General features: G+C 50.1%; 1 protein-coding gene across 1 annotated transcript in view; it reads right to left on the bottom strand.

Moving 5' to 3' along the window:
- The window catches only part of ERICH6B (glutamate rich 6B), a 52,911-nt gene that overhangs the window by 25,359 nt on the left and 11,653 nt on the right, over nucleotides 1-15,899 (bottom strand). The window contains exon 3 of the mRNA XM_018056313.1: nucleotides 4,819-4,910. Within this exon, the coding sequence (XP_017911802.1) occupies nucleotides 4,819-4,910 (92 nt within the window). The remainder of the gene's footprint in view (nucleotides 1-4,818; nucleotides 4,911-15,899) is intronic.

Here is a 15,899-nt window from a genome sequence, read left to right as displayed (position 1 = left end):
GAGTTGTTCTGAAGATTGTCTCCAGAATGGTCACACCCTCTTCTCTTTCCCCAGTTCCCTTAAGAATTTGTTTTTAATAGTAGCATACCAAGAAATCTTTTGAGAGCATAAAATTACCTCCTTCTTCCATATGTAGAGAAGGCTCTAGAACATAAAATTGCATCCATGGCTTGAGAACATAAGGCTTTTTTAGTTCCTGGAATGACCAAGCTCTCAGTGGTTGGTTATTTATCGTAAGGGCTTCCCTGGTGGTGCAGAGGTTAAAGCGTCTGCCTGCAATGTGGGAGACCTGGGTTCGATCCCTGGGTCGGGAACATCCCCTGGAGAAGGAAATGGCAACCCACTCCAGTATTCTTGCCTGGAGAATCCCATGGACGGAGGAGCTTGGTGGGCTATAGTCCACGGGTCGCGAAGAGTTGGACACGACTGAGCGACTTCACTTTCACTTCACTTTCAAATAACTGTGAAGGATACGAGTCTTCAGGAAACCAGGGTAGTACCTAGCACGTTCTTGTAGTAGATGATATCAGTCTTTAAGAATTCTTCCGAAGTAATGACACTGAAAGCTACCTTTCAATTAATTTTGTAGATTTGTTCATTCTATCTCAAGTCTGTGAGGTTAAGCAGGACTGACCCATAAGCTGGTCTTCATAAGAGTTTCTTTTTTCAGCTCCCTTTTGGTAGAAGGTGAAGTGTGACTTGCTGTCCAGAAGAACTGCAGGTTGTCTCATCACCCTGCTCACTACAGGTTGAGGTTGTTATGGAGGTTGTTCTGCATCTGATAATGTACAGTCTGCCATTCACTTATAAGCCTCTTAAAGTAAGCAATGGGGGCAGAGGGGCAGCTTCCCTAGTGGCTCAGTGGTAAAGAATCCACCTGCCAATGCAGGAGATGTGAGTTCGACCCCTGGGTTGGGAAGTTCCCCTGGAGAAGGAAGTGGCAACCCACTCCAGCATTCTTGCCTGGAAAATTCCATGGACAGAGGACCGTGGCGGTCTACAGTTCATGGGGTTGCAAAAGAGGCAGACATGGCTTAGCAACTAAACAACAACAAAAGGAAGCGGGCGACCCACATATCCAAAGTCGCATGTGGCCTGGGGCAGATACAAGATTGGAGCTTGCAGCTGGCTGGTTTTTCCAGGTTGGGGAAAAGCTGGGGTGTCTCAGGACTGACTTGCTTGATTCCCAGCTGCACCTCTTCTCATTGCTGGTGTTCAATTAATTAAACACAGAGGCCATCAGACTGAGGATGCTCTGAGGCCATGGTGCCCCGAGTAAGCAAACAAAAACCTAAGGCTGTAAATGCCTCAAGCCTAAGAGATCAAAATCCAAGGACAACCACTCACAAGCAGCTTTAAGCTCTAAGCCAGTCAGTCAATAATTTCCTTGCTCTGCTTCTGCCTTTTCTGTCTCTCTTCAGCTCCTGTTGGCTGAGGGCTCTTAGCCACTTCCGGTCTGGTGGTACTGCCTGATTTTAATCATGAAAGTGAAAGTGAAGTTGCTCAGTCAAGTCCGACTCTTTGCGACCCCATGGACTGTAGCCTACCAGGCTCCTCTGTCCGTGGGATTTTCCAGGCAATAGTACTGGAGGGGATTGCCATTTCCTTCTCCAGGGGATCTTCCCGACCCAGGGATCGAACTCGGGTTTCCCGCATTTTAGACAGACTCTTTACTGTCTGAGCCACATACAGGCTCAAATAAACTCTTCAGATTTTTAATAGGCCTCAGTTTATCTTTTCACACCAGAATGTATCAGTGCTTCAGGGCAGATTGAGGTGAAGGCTTGTGGTCCCAAAATTTCTGCCTCTAAATTCTTTATTGTGGACCATTCCTCCCTTGAGCTGGAGCAATGACCCAGTTGTCCAGGCCGGTCTTTCACGAGTCCTTTTTTTTAAAAAATTTGTGTTTTATTTTCGGCTGTGCTGGGTCTTTGTTGCTGCCTGAGGGCTTTCTCTAGTTTCTGCGAGCAGGGGCTACTCCCTAATTGCTGTGTGCAGGCTTCTCAATGTGGTGGCTTTTCTTGTAGAGCGTGGGCTCAACTGTTGCAGCTCGGTAGTTGTGGCGCTTGGGCTGGGTTGCCCCGAGGCATGTGAGATCTGTCAGTTGCCACCGTCAGAATAACCACGCTCTAGGTTGATGGGTGCCTCCAAGTCAAAGGACCTCAGCTACGTCTCTCCCGTGGGTACCTCAGTGGTTTCCGGTGCCCCGCCTCCCAAAGGCCTTGGAAGTCCACACAGACAAGTCTTTCAGCCGCAGGTCTCGTGTGCCATTGACTCCATTCCTCCTGTCCTGCTCTGTGCTTGGGCACATCTGCCGCCTATGGGATTTCTTGGAGAACTGGTGCTTTTCAGGTTATACTGTAGGTGGGCCACAAGTGCTGCCCCATCACTCACCTAAGTGACTGATCTTTGGAGGCCAGGTGGTATAGACAGCAGGGGGTCGTGCCCCCACCCCCTCCACCCGTGCCATACTTTGTCACCTGAGCCAAGTCCCTGAGATGGCAAGGCAAGATGTTTGTGACTGGGGCTCACGTACACAGGCTGCATGTCACCCAGAATCCTCCCAGCATCCTATCTCATCCAGAACCTCACATGGCTCCATGGGAGGTGTCCCCTGGCTTACGGCTGCAGCCACACCAGACACACAGAACCTCAGTTGACAGGTGCACTGAAGGTTTTTGAAAAATTTGTTTCTAATTAAAACAATTCCTTTCTATTTCAATTCTTGCTAAAAAAAAATCTCTCTAAAATGCCTGAGTTTACTTTCCTATCTTAGTATATTCAGTGCCGTGAATCTAAGTTCACGTAATCCCTTCTCCACCGTCTGACATGGTAGTTCAGTATTTGAAAATCCAGTAGGTTTTTTCTTATTAATACGGGCTTCCCTGGCGGCTCAGCTGGTAAAGAATCTGCTATAATGTGGGACACCTGGGTTCAATTCCTGGATCGGGAAGATCCCCTGGAGGAGGGCATGGCAGCCCCCTCCAGTATTCTTGCCTGGAGAATCCCCATGGACAGAGGAGCCTGGTGGGCTATAGTCCATGGGGTTGCAAAGAGTCAGGCATGGCTGAGCAAAACCACTTTTGCTTCTTATTAATATAAGTGTATAGGAGCATGTCTGGAAAATAAGGAATTTAGGGCTAAATAAGAACTGAAATCAGAGAATGTTTTTCAATTTAAAATACGAGCAAAAACTAAATGCCTCGGTTATTTCCGCCCCCCTTTTTAAGTTCAGGAAAATGTATCTGCTTAATTTTGAGTTTCAGAGACACAAGCTCTCACTTTTGTGATTGTAGCTAGTACCTACAATCCTGAGAAAATTTCTCAGCTGTAGTGGAAAGGATATATAACCTGAGTAAACAGGTGTTGGAAGCCTTGGAGGTAAGTTGACACAGGAAATTATAGCCAGCAAGCTGCACTGGCAGACAAAACATTTGTGCAGTAAAGACAGTACAAAACTTTCTGTAGATGTAAGACTTATTCAAGTTTTTGGAACTTCTCATGGTGTCTCTTGGAGAAGGCAATTGCACCCCATTCCAGTACTCTTGCCTGGAAAATCCCATGGACAGAGGAGCCTGGTAGGCTGCAGTCCATGGGGTTGCAAAGAATCAGACACAACTTCACGTTCACTTTCATGCACTGGAGAAGGAATTGGCAACCCACTCCAGTGTTCTTGCCTGGAGAATCCCAAGGACGGGGGAGCCTGGTGGGCTGCCATCTATGGGGTTGCACAGAGTTGAACATGACTGAAGCGACTTAGCAGCAGCAGCAGCAGCAGCAGCAGCAGCATGGTGTCTCTAGTTATTGGATACAGCTGGGAAAGGACCGCCATTAAACTTCCAGGGCTGGTTCTGTGCTGCTTTGAAAAGTGTGGGAGCAGGACTCAGATTTGTGGGATATGCTCCATTGCTCTTTGTTGCGGGGTTTGCACTGAGGACGCTGTTGTCTGAAGTTTCCATCTTCTGGGCTGCTCCATGCCTGGTCCTTCAGTTGGAGATGGTAGGCTTTTTGGGGGGCTTTGGTCTATGCTTGTTGGGGTTTCTGACTATGGTCTTTTCAGGAGGATGTGAAGCAAACAGAAAACTCAGAAACTCACCACCATGTTGTTCCTTGGATCTCATGGTCCCCTGACAGTCTGCCTTCTTTTCTCTGTCTTTTAAAAGCTCCTTGTGTTTGCTTTATATATAATGCCTAGAATTTTAAGTGCTGTGTATATGTGTGTAAGTTGGTCGGTCGTGTCTGACTCTTTGCAATCTCATAGACTGTAGCCCACCAGGCTCCTCTGTCCATGGAATTCTCCAGGCAACAATACTGGAGCAGGTTGCCATTCTCTTCTCCGGGGGATCTTCCTGACCCAGGGATCGGACCCAGGTCTCCCGAATTGTCGGCAGATTCTTTACCGTCTGAGCCACCATTGCTTAGTGGGAAAATTACATCTAGTCCATGTTGCCAGGATCTAACTTCATTTTTACCCAAGGTTTCCACAAAGAGCGATTTGCTCTGATCTATTAATAAGTATCTGGGTAGCTTGTGTGTTTTGTTTTTAACTTTGCTGCCTTCAAAAGCAATCTTGAGGGGGTTTTATTCATGTTACTGAATGCAGGGCCTTGTGGTGTCATCCTTGGCTTTCTTTTGACCCTCTTTGGATTAACGCGTGTCATTTACACTTCAGCCTGTTTTAAGAGAAGCTTTCTTGGGCTGTGATAACAGCAGAGCAATGCTGTGACTCCCAGGGCTCAAGACGCAGTGTCCAGCTGGCCCCCAGGCCACCCTACCTCAACATTCAGAGCCAGCGTTCCCAGTTTTTAACCAACTTACTTCATCCTCGAAGACCTCATCCCCTTCCAGTGTGCCGATGGGGTCTTTTAATACACGATCCCAAAAGCTCTCTTTGTTATCAGACTCCATGGCTTTCAGTGGTGGAAGGCACAGCCAAAGGAGAGGCATTTGGAAGAGGAGCCGAAACGACAAACAAACAGAAAGGAAAAGAGAGACAGATTTACAGCATTTACACTTGACCTTCTAACTACAAATGCATAGGTCATCAATAAGACTTCACATTCATCAAACCACTTAAAATTTGACTTGGAGACATTAGTAAAACAGGAATGAAAGGGCACCTCAGTGGCAGATTTAGGAAAGTGTGTGTTTCTGGTGGTCAGGGAAGGTGCATCTGACAAAGTGACATTTGAGTGAGTCCTGCACGAAGCAAGGGAGTGAGCAGGCAGATGGCTGGGGAGGACCATCCCTGGCGGGGGGGGCGCGGGGCGGGCAGAGGAGGTGCAAAGCCCCTAAGGTGGGAGGCAGTGGGAGCCTGTTGAGGTATCTGACAAACTGCAGGAGGCGCAGTATGTGTGGAGGGGAGTGAGAGTGAGGTGAGCTGGGAGGGCCAAGGCCAGCTCTCGGAGGACCTAGTAGGCCCTGGAGAGGAATTTAGATCTTATTCCCAGAGAGATTTATTCTGACGGAGTGTGATTTTCTCTTGGAAATCCTGAGAAATATTCCTATCTCCTGTCAGTTTTGTCAAAAATTGCCCATTTCCAGAATTGCAGATGGTTCGTAATTGCTAATTAAAGCGTTAAGAGATGAATCCCCAAGCCAGTGAGCTTAAAAAAAAACAGAAAACAAGTCTCTGGGAGATGGCAGATGCCTTTGTTCTCAAGGTCAACCACAGCCTGGTGACGATGGGCCAGGAGAGGGGCTGGAGACCTCCAGTGTGGATGGGGTGCGAATTGAAGGGAGGAACGGATAATTACAACTTGGGCCTAGATTCCCTGCTCCGGGAAAGGTGTGGATCCTGAGCTGGAGCCGGGGGGACAGGGCTCGTACGTGATGATTGGAACCCCGGGGAAATTATGGTGGCCTCTGTCTCGGCTCCAGGATGACACCAGCCCCTCCTCTCTGGGCCATTCAGAAAGCCCTGCACATCTACCGGGGGTGATGCTGGGCTGACTGAGTCTGTCTCATGGGTCTCTGGGGGTGGAGAGGGGCGTTCTTTGTCATCTCCATACATGATATCTCTGCACTGCCTCTGGACTTTGGTTCAGTAATGGAAACGCTGACTCCTCTGGGCCCCTGGAGGGATGGTGAGCTCCACCCAGCTGGATCTGCGTGTCCTGACATCAGGCCCGGGGCCTCTCTGCTTGCAGACCTCCCACCCCAGCCTCGGCTTCTTCCTTGTGGAAACCTGCCTCATTGCAGGGGTCCCTGTGTGGCCAGAGTGCCCCCTCGCCCCCACACTGGTAGTTCTTTCCCGCCAAGTCCTTCCAAGCACACACCCTCTGCACTGAGGGGCTCACAACTGGCAAAGGCAGGGGCCCTTTCGGCTCCCTTCCAGAACACTGTGTCCCCAGACTGTCCTCCTGGGCTGTGGCCTGGAGAAGTTTCTTCTTGTTGAGAAAACCTGCTGAGAACCCACGGGAACTCAGGCAAGCCCTCAGGAGTAGTGGAGCTGGCAGAGCGCGAGTCTGGGGAGGCCAGGTGCAGAGCCCCTGAGCAAGGTTCTCTGAGGATGTGCCTGCCAGCCATGGAGGAGAGGAGCCTGCCTCTGACCCTGCTAGCTCAGCAGCTCCCTGTGATTTGTCAGTGCCGTCTTTTAATAGGCTTTATTGAATAATAGACACTTAATTTGAGGGGGGGGGGAACAGAAGTAGGTGTTTGTCAAGGGAGGAAGGGGACTTGGCAGGCCAGAGTTGGGAGCAGCCGTGTTCAGAGGCATTTGTTTCCTTGAAATCATTAACCTTATTAGCATCAACCGGCCGGTCTACGTGTCAAGACAAGCCTAGTAAATCCTCAGTAACGCAGCTTTAACTGTGGCAGGAGGAGAAGGAAGAGCTTTAGTCCTAATTAACTTTCCCTTTGGGGATTTCTGTCTAAGTCTACCTTTGTTCTAGTGGGATTATCTTCCCTCTCCTATGGGAGGACTGGGGAGGCGGGGGAGGTGTCAGGCCAGGTTCCCGAGTGGTGGCCCTGTAACCCAGGGCCTTCCCAGTGGGTCACTCAGCCCTTTGCACCCTGGGCCCCTCGTCCGTGTAGCGGGGACCATGGAGCTCATCTTCAGGGCGGCTCAGGGGACCAGCGCCAACGCGACGAAGCCGGGCACATAGCACTCCCTGGAGTGGGACGTCTCTCCCGGACTGATTACCAGCAGGTCTTAACTCCTCTCCTCCCAGCCAATGGCTCTCCTCTAGCAGCTGTTTTCTCCTGACAGAAGGACGCCTTCTGAATTTGGGGTGGATGTTGGAGTCCTGTGTGTTTGCCGCATAGGGCAGATCCCCGCGTTCTAAACCAGGACACGGAGGAGAGAAGCAGTAGGCGACTGCCCCCAGGCCGGCTTGGAGAAGTGGGCACAGGGGTGAAACTCGGGCCTGTTGCCCGCTCCGCCACCCTGCCTGTAGGAGCTGCTGCCGGGAGCTCGTGAGAAACGCGGACCCTCGGGCCCCTGGACTCAGGGTCTGTGTTTTAACACAAGGCCTGGGTGAATGCTCCGCACAGGAAAGTCTGAGCAGCACTAGCCTGCCCTGGCTCTCCTCTCTGGAAATGGAATAAGATCGAGAAGATTCTAGAGTGAGAAAGAGTTTGTTTGATAAGCCTCCTGTGCGGGTAACCCTGCGCCTCCCTGCCCCCATCCCAGCAGTTCACCCTCCCTCCGTTGTTTTTATTCAATAAAAGGATGTGTGTGTGCTAAGTTGCTTCAGTTGTGTCCCACTCTGCAATCGCATGGACTGTAGCCCGCCAGGCTCCTCTGTCCATGGGATTCTCCAGGCTGGAACACTGGAGTGGGTTGCCACACCTGCCTCCAAACCATAGACTAGGTCTGGTTAGTTGTAGGATTTTGGTGGAGCGATGTGTACAAGTTGGGATTCTGCCACCAAAACCCAACCTCCTCCCCTGTCCTTCTCCCTCAGAGGATTCAGCTGTCCCCTCCTTTAGTAAAAACTGAATCACGCTCTAAGGGTACCATCTGAGGGGCTCTTATTCATTCCCTGCCAAGGTGCCATGGAATGAGTCTGTCTGGAGGGACCCATGCATCCCAGTTAAGCCCTGCTGCCCAGACTTCAGAGAAGCTAGTCATTGACTGCCTGGCCCCTCTTGAAATGCGGGTGTCCCTGTACAGACCTTGAGTAGAGAGATGGACTTCTGGGCTGTTCCCAGGCCATTCTTTCTCACTCCCAAGACCCTCTTTCTGTTTCTGTCTCCCCTCTTCAGTTAAGGACAGGGAAGCACCTCCGGGCTCGTGGACTGTGTGCCCAGCACTTCCCTCGATTCTCTCTAGGACTCAGCACTGGCCAGACCAGCAAGGCACCCGCCCACTTGGGAGGCACCATTCCCAGACACTGTGCAGGGAGCAGGGATCTTTGGTTAGGTTATGTGGGACTCACCATTTTCTGCCATTTGGGGTTCTTCACTGGGAACAAAGGCTGAAAGCAAATAGGAAAAATGATTAATAGGAGGTGGAATGGTGAACTCTTCACCCTTAAGAGTCTGGAGAGACCGGGGCGGAGACTGCGTTTGGTAGGATAAGAGGCTCCCGTGATCTCCAGCAGGTGGAGCGGTAGCTTATGCTCAGCACACGTCCAGTCCCCTCCTTTGGCTCACGGTTCGTCTTTTCCACTCGAGTTTACGTTCTGAGAGGGTAGGATAGCTTTGTCCATATGAAGATGGACGTACCACTGCTGAGAACACGGTAGGTGTACAATAAATATAATTTCATACACAGTAGTTGTTGTGGAACACATTGAAAATGGGTAATCCATTATCTTCCTAACTCTAGTGGTGAATAGTATTCCCTCCCCTTTCAAAACTCAATTTTAACTCACAATTAAAAGCATTTTACCCTTTGGTGAAGTTTCTTCCCTGAGCCTTGACTTCAAGTTCTAGAAATAAGGCTTTGGCCCACTGACCTTAATGAAGGCTGCCCTAGTCTAAAATGATTACATGAGGACTCTCTTTGGCCTGAGGCATGCTAATTCCGTGCTTCTCACCATCTCACAGATGGACCTGAAGCTTCCATGAGTCATTTAAAATCATTGTAAAATTATAAAGTTGAAATGATACCTTGTGACTCAGACTTGAAGGTGGCCAGCGTCATTGTTGATTCTTCCTCTCGTGGCGCTCTTGATTTTGAAAGCACTGTTAAATGGCAGAAGATGATGGCCATTGACAGTTTTAACCTTATACTTTTCAGTGGGTTCATATTGGACAGTTAGGGTCTGAGGTTCTTTCTTAGCACCCAAAGTTGATCCACGGAGGAGAAAACTTGGGTTGGAGGCCACTGCTGGTATATACTGGGTGCTTCCTCTGCCCATATCTTCCTCTTAGCTTTGCTGACTTAACTCTGGGGCTGCAGTAAACAGTGGCTGGGAAATGCAGGCCCTCTTCTTGTCTGGTCAGTTAGGGTCCCCAGGACAGAGGGGATGGCTGGGGAGACCTGAAGGGTATTCCTCCTTCTATAGGAACCACAGAGCCAAGTGGCTTCCAGGCCGTGTGGGCTTATAACGGGGTACACCTTATAACGGTGTCACTGTAGGAAGTGGGTGTCTCTTGTGTTCTGTGATCAAGAGCTCCCAGAGAGGAGCAGAATGAGGGCCAGTGGGGAGGCCCTGGGGCCTGGCTAGTACAGATGAGTTATGCCACGAGAGGCTACTATAGTTTTTGAGAACTTTCCTAAAGTTCTTGGTTGAAAGTGAAAGTGTTAGTTGCTCGGTCATATCTGACTCTGCAATCCCATGAACTGTAGCCTGCTAGGCTCCTCTGTCCATGGGATTTCCCAGGCAAGAATTCTGGAGCGGGTTGCCATTCCCTTCTCCAGGGGATCTTCCTGACCCAGGGATTGAACCCAGGTCTCCTGCATTGCAGGCGGATTCATTACCATCTGAGCCAATGTTTTCTAGAATTTTGTGATCCCTGCTCCTTTTTGCTCCCCTGACCCCTACCTGCCCTTCTTCCTCCTCTGCATATGCACACACACACACACTACATTCCATTCCTAATAGCAGGGAGGAGCAGGCCCATGATAGGAAAGCAGAGGCGAGCTGCACCCATCTCTGCTTCCCTGCTCATGGGAGCATTAGGATTTGAGCCCTGTCTGTGGACATGGATCTTATCTATGGATGCAAAGCCTCCCTGACGAGGGCAGGATCCATGCTGCCAGCCCGGCAGCTAAGACTGAGCGCTCCGTAGACAGAGAGCTCTCTGACTACTGAAAAGTGAAATCGCTCAGTTGTGTCTGACTCTCTGAGACCCCATGGACTGTAGCCCACCAGGCTCCTCCGTCCAGGGGATTCTCCAAGAATACTGGAGTGGGTTGCCATTTCCTTCTCCAGAGGATCTTCCCGACCCAGGGATTGAACCCGGGTCTCCCGCATTGTAGGCAGACGCTTTAACCTCTGAGCCACCAGGGAAGTAGTTCTCTGATTACTAAGAACACACATTCTACCGTGCATGGCTCCGGCCGTTGGGACCCGTTTCCTTTTCTTAACCAATTTTCCTCAAGCTGCCTTGTTCCAGCCCTTCTGTGCAGATGGGGAGGCCAGGTCTCGTTTTCTCGTTTTGTGTGGCAGCTCATCAGATATTCGAAGGCACTTATTCTGTCTCAGACTCACGTGTCTTCCAGACTTAATGGCCTCGTTTGCTTCAGCAGTTGTCCGTGGCGATGTTACCTCCAGGCCGGCCTCATGCCAGCTTCTCCTCTGAGTGTCAGCTAGTCCACTTCTGGTCCCCATGGAGGGTGGAATCCTTCTAAGTGAACACTGCCCTGGGCTGCTCTTGGGGTGCAGGCTGCAGCAGGGCTCATCTCCCTCTCCAAACCCTTGTAGTTGTTTCTGCTTATATGAAGCTTCTGGCCGTCACATCAGTCATGCTGTTGACTTATGGAGCCTGTGGTTGAGTAAGTCATCTAGAGCAGACAGGGCTTTCCCCCCTTGTCCTCCTTTCTGTATTTGTGGGCCTACAAGCAGGGCCTAATCTAAATGAGCATTCTATTTTATTTAGCCAGTCCTGATCCAGGGTTTCTGGCTGTCAAGACCTTTCAGAATCTGATCACATTATCATCATGACTCAACCGCTTCCAGTCGTGTGCAGGTATCAGTATTCCCCCTACATCTATGAGTCTATGATAAAATAGTGTGCTGGACGGAGCACCGTGGCCCCCAACTGGAAAACGGGTGGACTCGATCCTTAAACAGATTCTTCGGATGCTTATTCCACAGCGGCCATGCCGTCGTGATCATGATGCTCCCACCTCGTGTTTGTCTATCTTGTCTATAGGAACATCAGGAAGGCTCTGAAAATGAAACATGTTTTGGAACTCAGGCCTCCTGCTTTACCACAGCCCCTGACTTAATGACCTTGTCACAAAGTGACATAAGAGCCAGCATCACTCGATCTGTTTTTTTTCATAAAGTATTTGTTTATTTGTGGCCTCACGGCGTCTTTGTTGCTGCACGGCTTTGCTCTAGTCTCAGCTGGCGTGGGCCGCGTGTGGGCTGCTCGTGGCGGTGGCTTCTCTTGTTGCAGAGCACGGGCTCTGGGCGGGCAGGCTTCAGTAGCTGTGGCTCACGGACTTCATTGCTCCTCAGCATGTGCTGTCTTCCGACCAGGGATGGAACCTGTGTCCCCTGCATTGGCAGGCAGATTAGTAACCACTGGACCTCCAGGGAAGTCCTTGATCGGTTCTTACTGATCCTGCGCTGGCTCCTCCTGGTCATTTTGCTCTCAGTATTTGGCCCACCTTGATCATAGACTGTTCTCCACGTGTACGAATGTCTGCATACGGCTCCTTGCCTACCAAGACTGTCTCTTGAGGAAAGGGTGCACCCTCTCATCATCATATCTGATCGGGAGTCTGATGAGGACTCAACAGCAGTTTCACAAGCATGTAACAAATATTTATAGGTGCTTATTGTGTGTGTGTGTGTGGGCAGCAAGTTTTGAGGATTTCTACCAGCGGGGATATAATGCTCTGTGTTAGAATTTCTGGTATACTTTGTTTATGACCCTGCTCTGTGCTTGGTGGTGTAGACGCCTGGGGCCATAAATAGTCGTTCCGGCCCTCCTCCAGCCTGCTTCGTCGCCCAAGCCACGAGGCATTTCTGGTGCCTTTAGCATTCCTTGAGTGTCAGACCTGCCACTCTCTGTAGTAACAGGTTTCAAGGATTTATTTATCTGGGTGTTATACCTCCATGTTTGTTTCAAAGTGCTGTTTATAGAGTCCGTGTAAAAAGGTGTTTCTGGTGCCTGGGGTTGAATTTGTTGTTCAGTCACTAAGTCCTATCCGACTCTGCAACCCTGGGACTGTAGCATTGCCAGGCTCCTCTGTCCTCCACTATCTCCCAGAGGTTGCTCAGATTCATGTCCACTGAGTCAGTGATGCCATCCAACGATCTCATCCTCTGCTGCCCCCTTCTCCTTCTTGAGTCTTTCCCAGCATCAAAGTCTTTTCCAATGAGTCAGCTCTTCTCATGAGTTGGCCAAAGGACTGGAGCTTCAGCTTCAGCATCAGTCCTTCCCAAGAATATCCAGGGTTGGTTTCCTATAGGATTGACTGGTTTGATCTTCTTGCTGTCCAGCGGATTCTCAAGAGTCTTCTCCAACACCACAATTTGAAAGCATCAGTTCTTCAGTGCTCAGCCTTCTTTATGGTCCAGATCTCACGTCCATACATGACTACTGGAAAAACCATAGCTTTGACTATACAGACCTATGTTGGGAAAATGATGTCTCTGCTTTTTAATATGCTGTCTAGGTTTGTCACAGCTTTCCTTCCAAGGAGCAAGTGTCTTTTAATTTCAGGCTGTAGTCACTGTCTGCAGTGATTTTGGAGCCCAAGAAAATAAAATCTGACACTATTTCCATTGTCTCCCCATCTATTTGCCATGAAGTGATGGGACTGGATGCCATGACCTTAGTTTTTTGAATGGTGAGTTTCAACTCCATGGAGAGTATGGGGTTCAATCAGTTCAGTTCAGTTGAGTCGCTCAGTTGTGTCCGACTCTTTGCGACCCCATGAATCGCAGCACACCAGGCCTCCCTGTCCATCACCAACTCACGGAGTTCACTCAGACTCGCGTTCATCAAGTCAGTGATGCCATCCAGCCATCTCATCCTCGGTCGTCCCCTTCTCCTCCTGCCCCTAATCCCTCCCAGCATCAAAGTCTTTTCCAATGAGTCAACTCTTCACATGAGGTGGCCAAAGTACTGGAGTTTCAGCTTTAGCATCATTCCTTCCAAAGAAATCCCAGGGCTGATCTCCTTCAGAATGGACTGATTGGATCTCCTTGCAGTCCAAGGGACTCTCAAGAGTCTTCTCCAACACCACAGTTCAAACACATCAATTCTTCGCGCTCAGCCTTCTTCACAGTCCAACTCTCACATCCATACATGACCACTGGAAAAACCATAGCTTTGACTAGACGGACCTTAGTCGGCAAAGTAATGTCTCTGCTTTTGAATATACTATCTAGGTTGGTCATAACTTTTCTTCCAAAGAGTAAGCGTCTTTTAATTTCATGGCTTAGTCCCATAATAAAAAAAGAGGCTTTAAAAATAGGAATCTATCACTGATGAAATCCATTCTACCCTAGAGCTTTGCTGGTTCTCCAGCACTCTTGTGCTGAGAATCCTCTGGGGATCTTGTTAAGGATGCAGGCAGGGATTGTGTTAAGAAAGCCTGGGAATCTGCATCTTTACAGGCAGCGGGTGCTGGGGATGCCCAGTCCTGGACCCTGAGCACCATCACCACCAACACTCACCTCCGCTCACCCCTGGGGACCCTCTGCCTCCCACAAAACCAGCACTTTGAGTTGCTTTAGCCTCAGTTGTGTTTCTCCTACTAGTGGATGGGCGGCTTTTGCCCTCGGCCAATCAGATTCTTTTTTGCATCTGCCATGCTCAGGAACCCTTAGTATCCTGTCCTCCAGCTGCAGGGGGCCTGGCTTTTCTTCATGGCAGGGGCACGTCCCCATCACACACGGAGCATCTTCCCTGTGTCACTTTCCTCCGCCTTCTCCTAACTAGATCTGACCTCCTGTTTGGAGCTCCATACTTCTGGGGTTCCCCTTGCACCCCACTCCCCATCACTTCCTTTTCACTCTTCACTCTTCCAGAGAAGTCTCTTAATGAGTCTCTTTGCTCCATTCCACTGGCCAGACACAATCATGTAGCTATTGCCAGTAAAATCTGTCCAGTTATTATTTTAACACTCTCCAAAAGACTGATTGTAAACCATGGGCAGAAGGGAGAAGAAAAACCTTCATACATTTTAGGAAATTGCTGACTTTTCTTTGTGTTCCAATCTCGGCTGTAGCCACCACCCCCATGTCTCTGCAGGAGCCTGGGGTGTGACCTTGACCCTGGCTTAGAGGCTCAACACTCCACGCCTTCGGTCCAAGCCACCAGCATCACAGGATCTGATCAGTAGGTATTGCTGTGGGTGGCCAGACTTGTGCTAAACACTGAACACACGTTGGGGACTTTCCTGGTGGTCCAGTGGTTAAGACGCCACACTTCACTGCAGGGGGCACCCCAGTTCCATCCCTGGTTGGGGAAACTAAGATCCCACACGTCATACGGTGTCATCAAAAAGGAACTCAGTAGTGGAAAGAGACTTGGCTGGAAAACATGCCCCTACAGTCCAAATGCACAGAGCACTTAAAACCTAAATTAGATCCAGACGTGACTGGCTCTATAATTAAGCCTGGAGACCAAAAGGATCGTGAATGAACGTGGCAAATGAGACACTGATTTCCAGAGGGCCCCTCTCTGAAGGAAGGTGCCCCGTGGAGTGAACAGGCCCTGGTGCCCCTCCCCCGCCTCAGCCTCCCTCTGTCTCCTTTCCCTATCCCACCTCCTTTCAGGCTTAGCGTTGGCACTTTACAGGCGATTACCCAGGAAATGACTTCCAGAATCCTGCTTATGAATATTTAGATAAGTGCTCAGATTTTTTTCCCCAGCCATCACGCTTACTGACTCTGAAATGGTTCCAGTTTTCGGGGCTCCATCGGAGCACAAACCCCCTGACACAACCCCCACATGCACCAACTTAGCCTGTAAAGTCCTCCCCATCGTGTGCTGGCAGCCAGCACCCTGGAACTCCTGGCTCGTGTGGGCTTGCCTCCGCTGCCCCTTCTCCCTCATAGGGTTTCTGGCTCCTAATTTCATGTAAGCCACATCTGAGCTACAAAATCGAGCAGGCACGGGTGGGGGCGGGGAAGTGAGGTGCCGGTGGGGAATCCAACTCACTGCTGCCATGACTACAGGTGTGAAACTAATGTGTGAACCTGTGATGGGTCAGTCTCACTAAGGTTGGGTTTACATTATTAATCCTGGTGAGAGAAGATGCCGTTCCGGGGTGCATTCCCAGGATCCTAGGGCAAAGGGCCTTTGGGCTTAACTGGGCTGAGAATTAGGATCCTCAGTGCAATCTCGCCAAAATCTCTTGAGTGTCTCCTAACTGTGGCCACACAAATTCCCGCTATGGATGGTCTTGGCTCGTTCTGAACCAGGGCTGGCTTTGACCGCACGCTCAGATAGAGATTCTGGGGTGGGTCCCAGTCCTCTCACCACGTGATTATTTAGAGATGGGCTCTGTCCCCAGGGCACCGGCCTGTAATCTGGGAAGGAAATGGCCTGTGTCCCCACGGGAAATAGGGCCTGTGTTCATGTGGAACAAGAACAGGAAAACTAATGAAGGGACAGGGGGAGATGGGAGAAGGTATATAGCACTCTGCTGATGCTCTTTCTCTGAGGGGGGTCTAGGATGAAGGGAAGAGGGGGTCACAGGGACAGGATGGCCCAGGAAGCTGTATGCATCATCAGTCTGACGGGCAATGCTCTAGCCTCGATGCTCCACCTCCATGGGACACCCGCGAGGCCATGTCTCCCCAGCACCCCTGGAGACT

Source organism: Capra hircus, chromosome 12, assembly GCF_001704415.2.
Source record: "Capra hircus breed San Clemente chromosome 12, ASM170441v1, whole genome shotgun sequence".
NCBI lineage: Eukaryota > Metazoa > Chordata > Mammalia > Artiodactyla > Bovidae > Capra > Capra hircus.
This window is presented reverse-complemented; position numbering and strand designations above follow the sequence as displayed.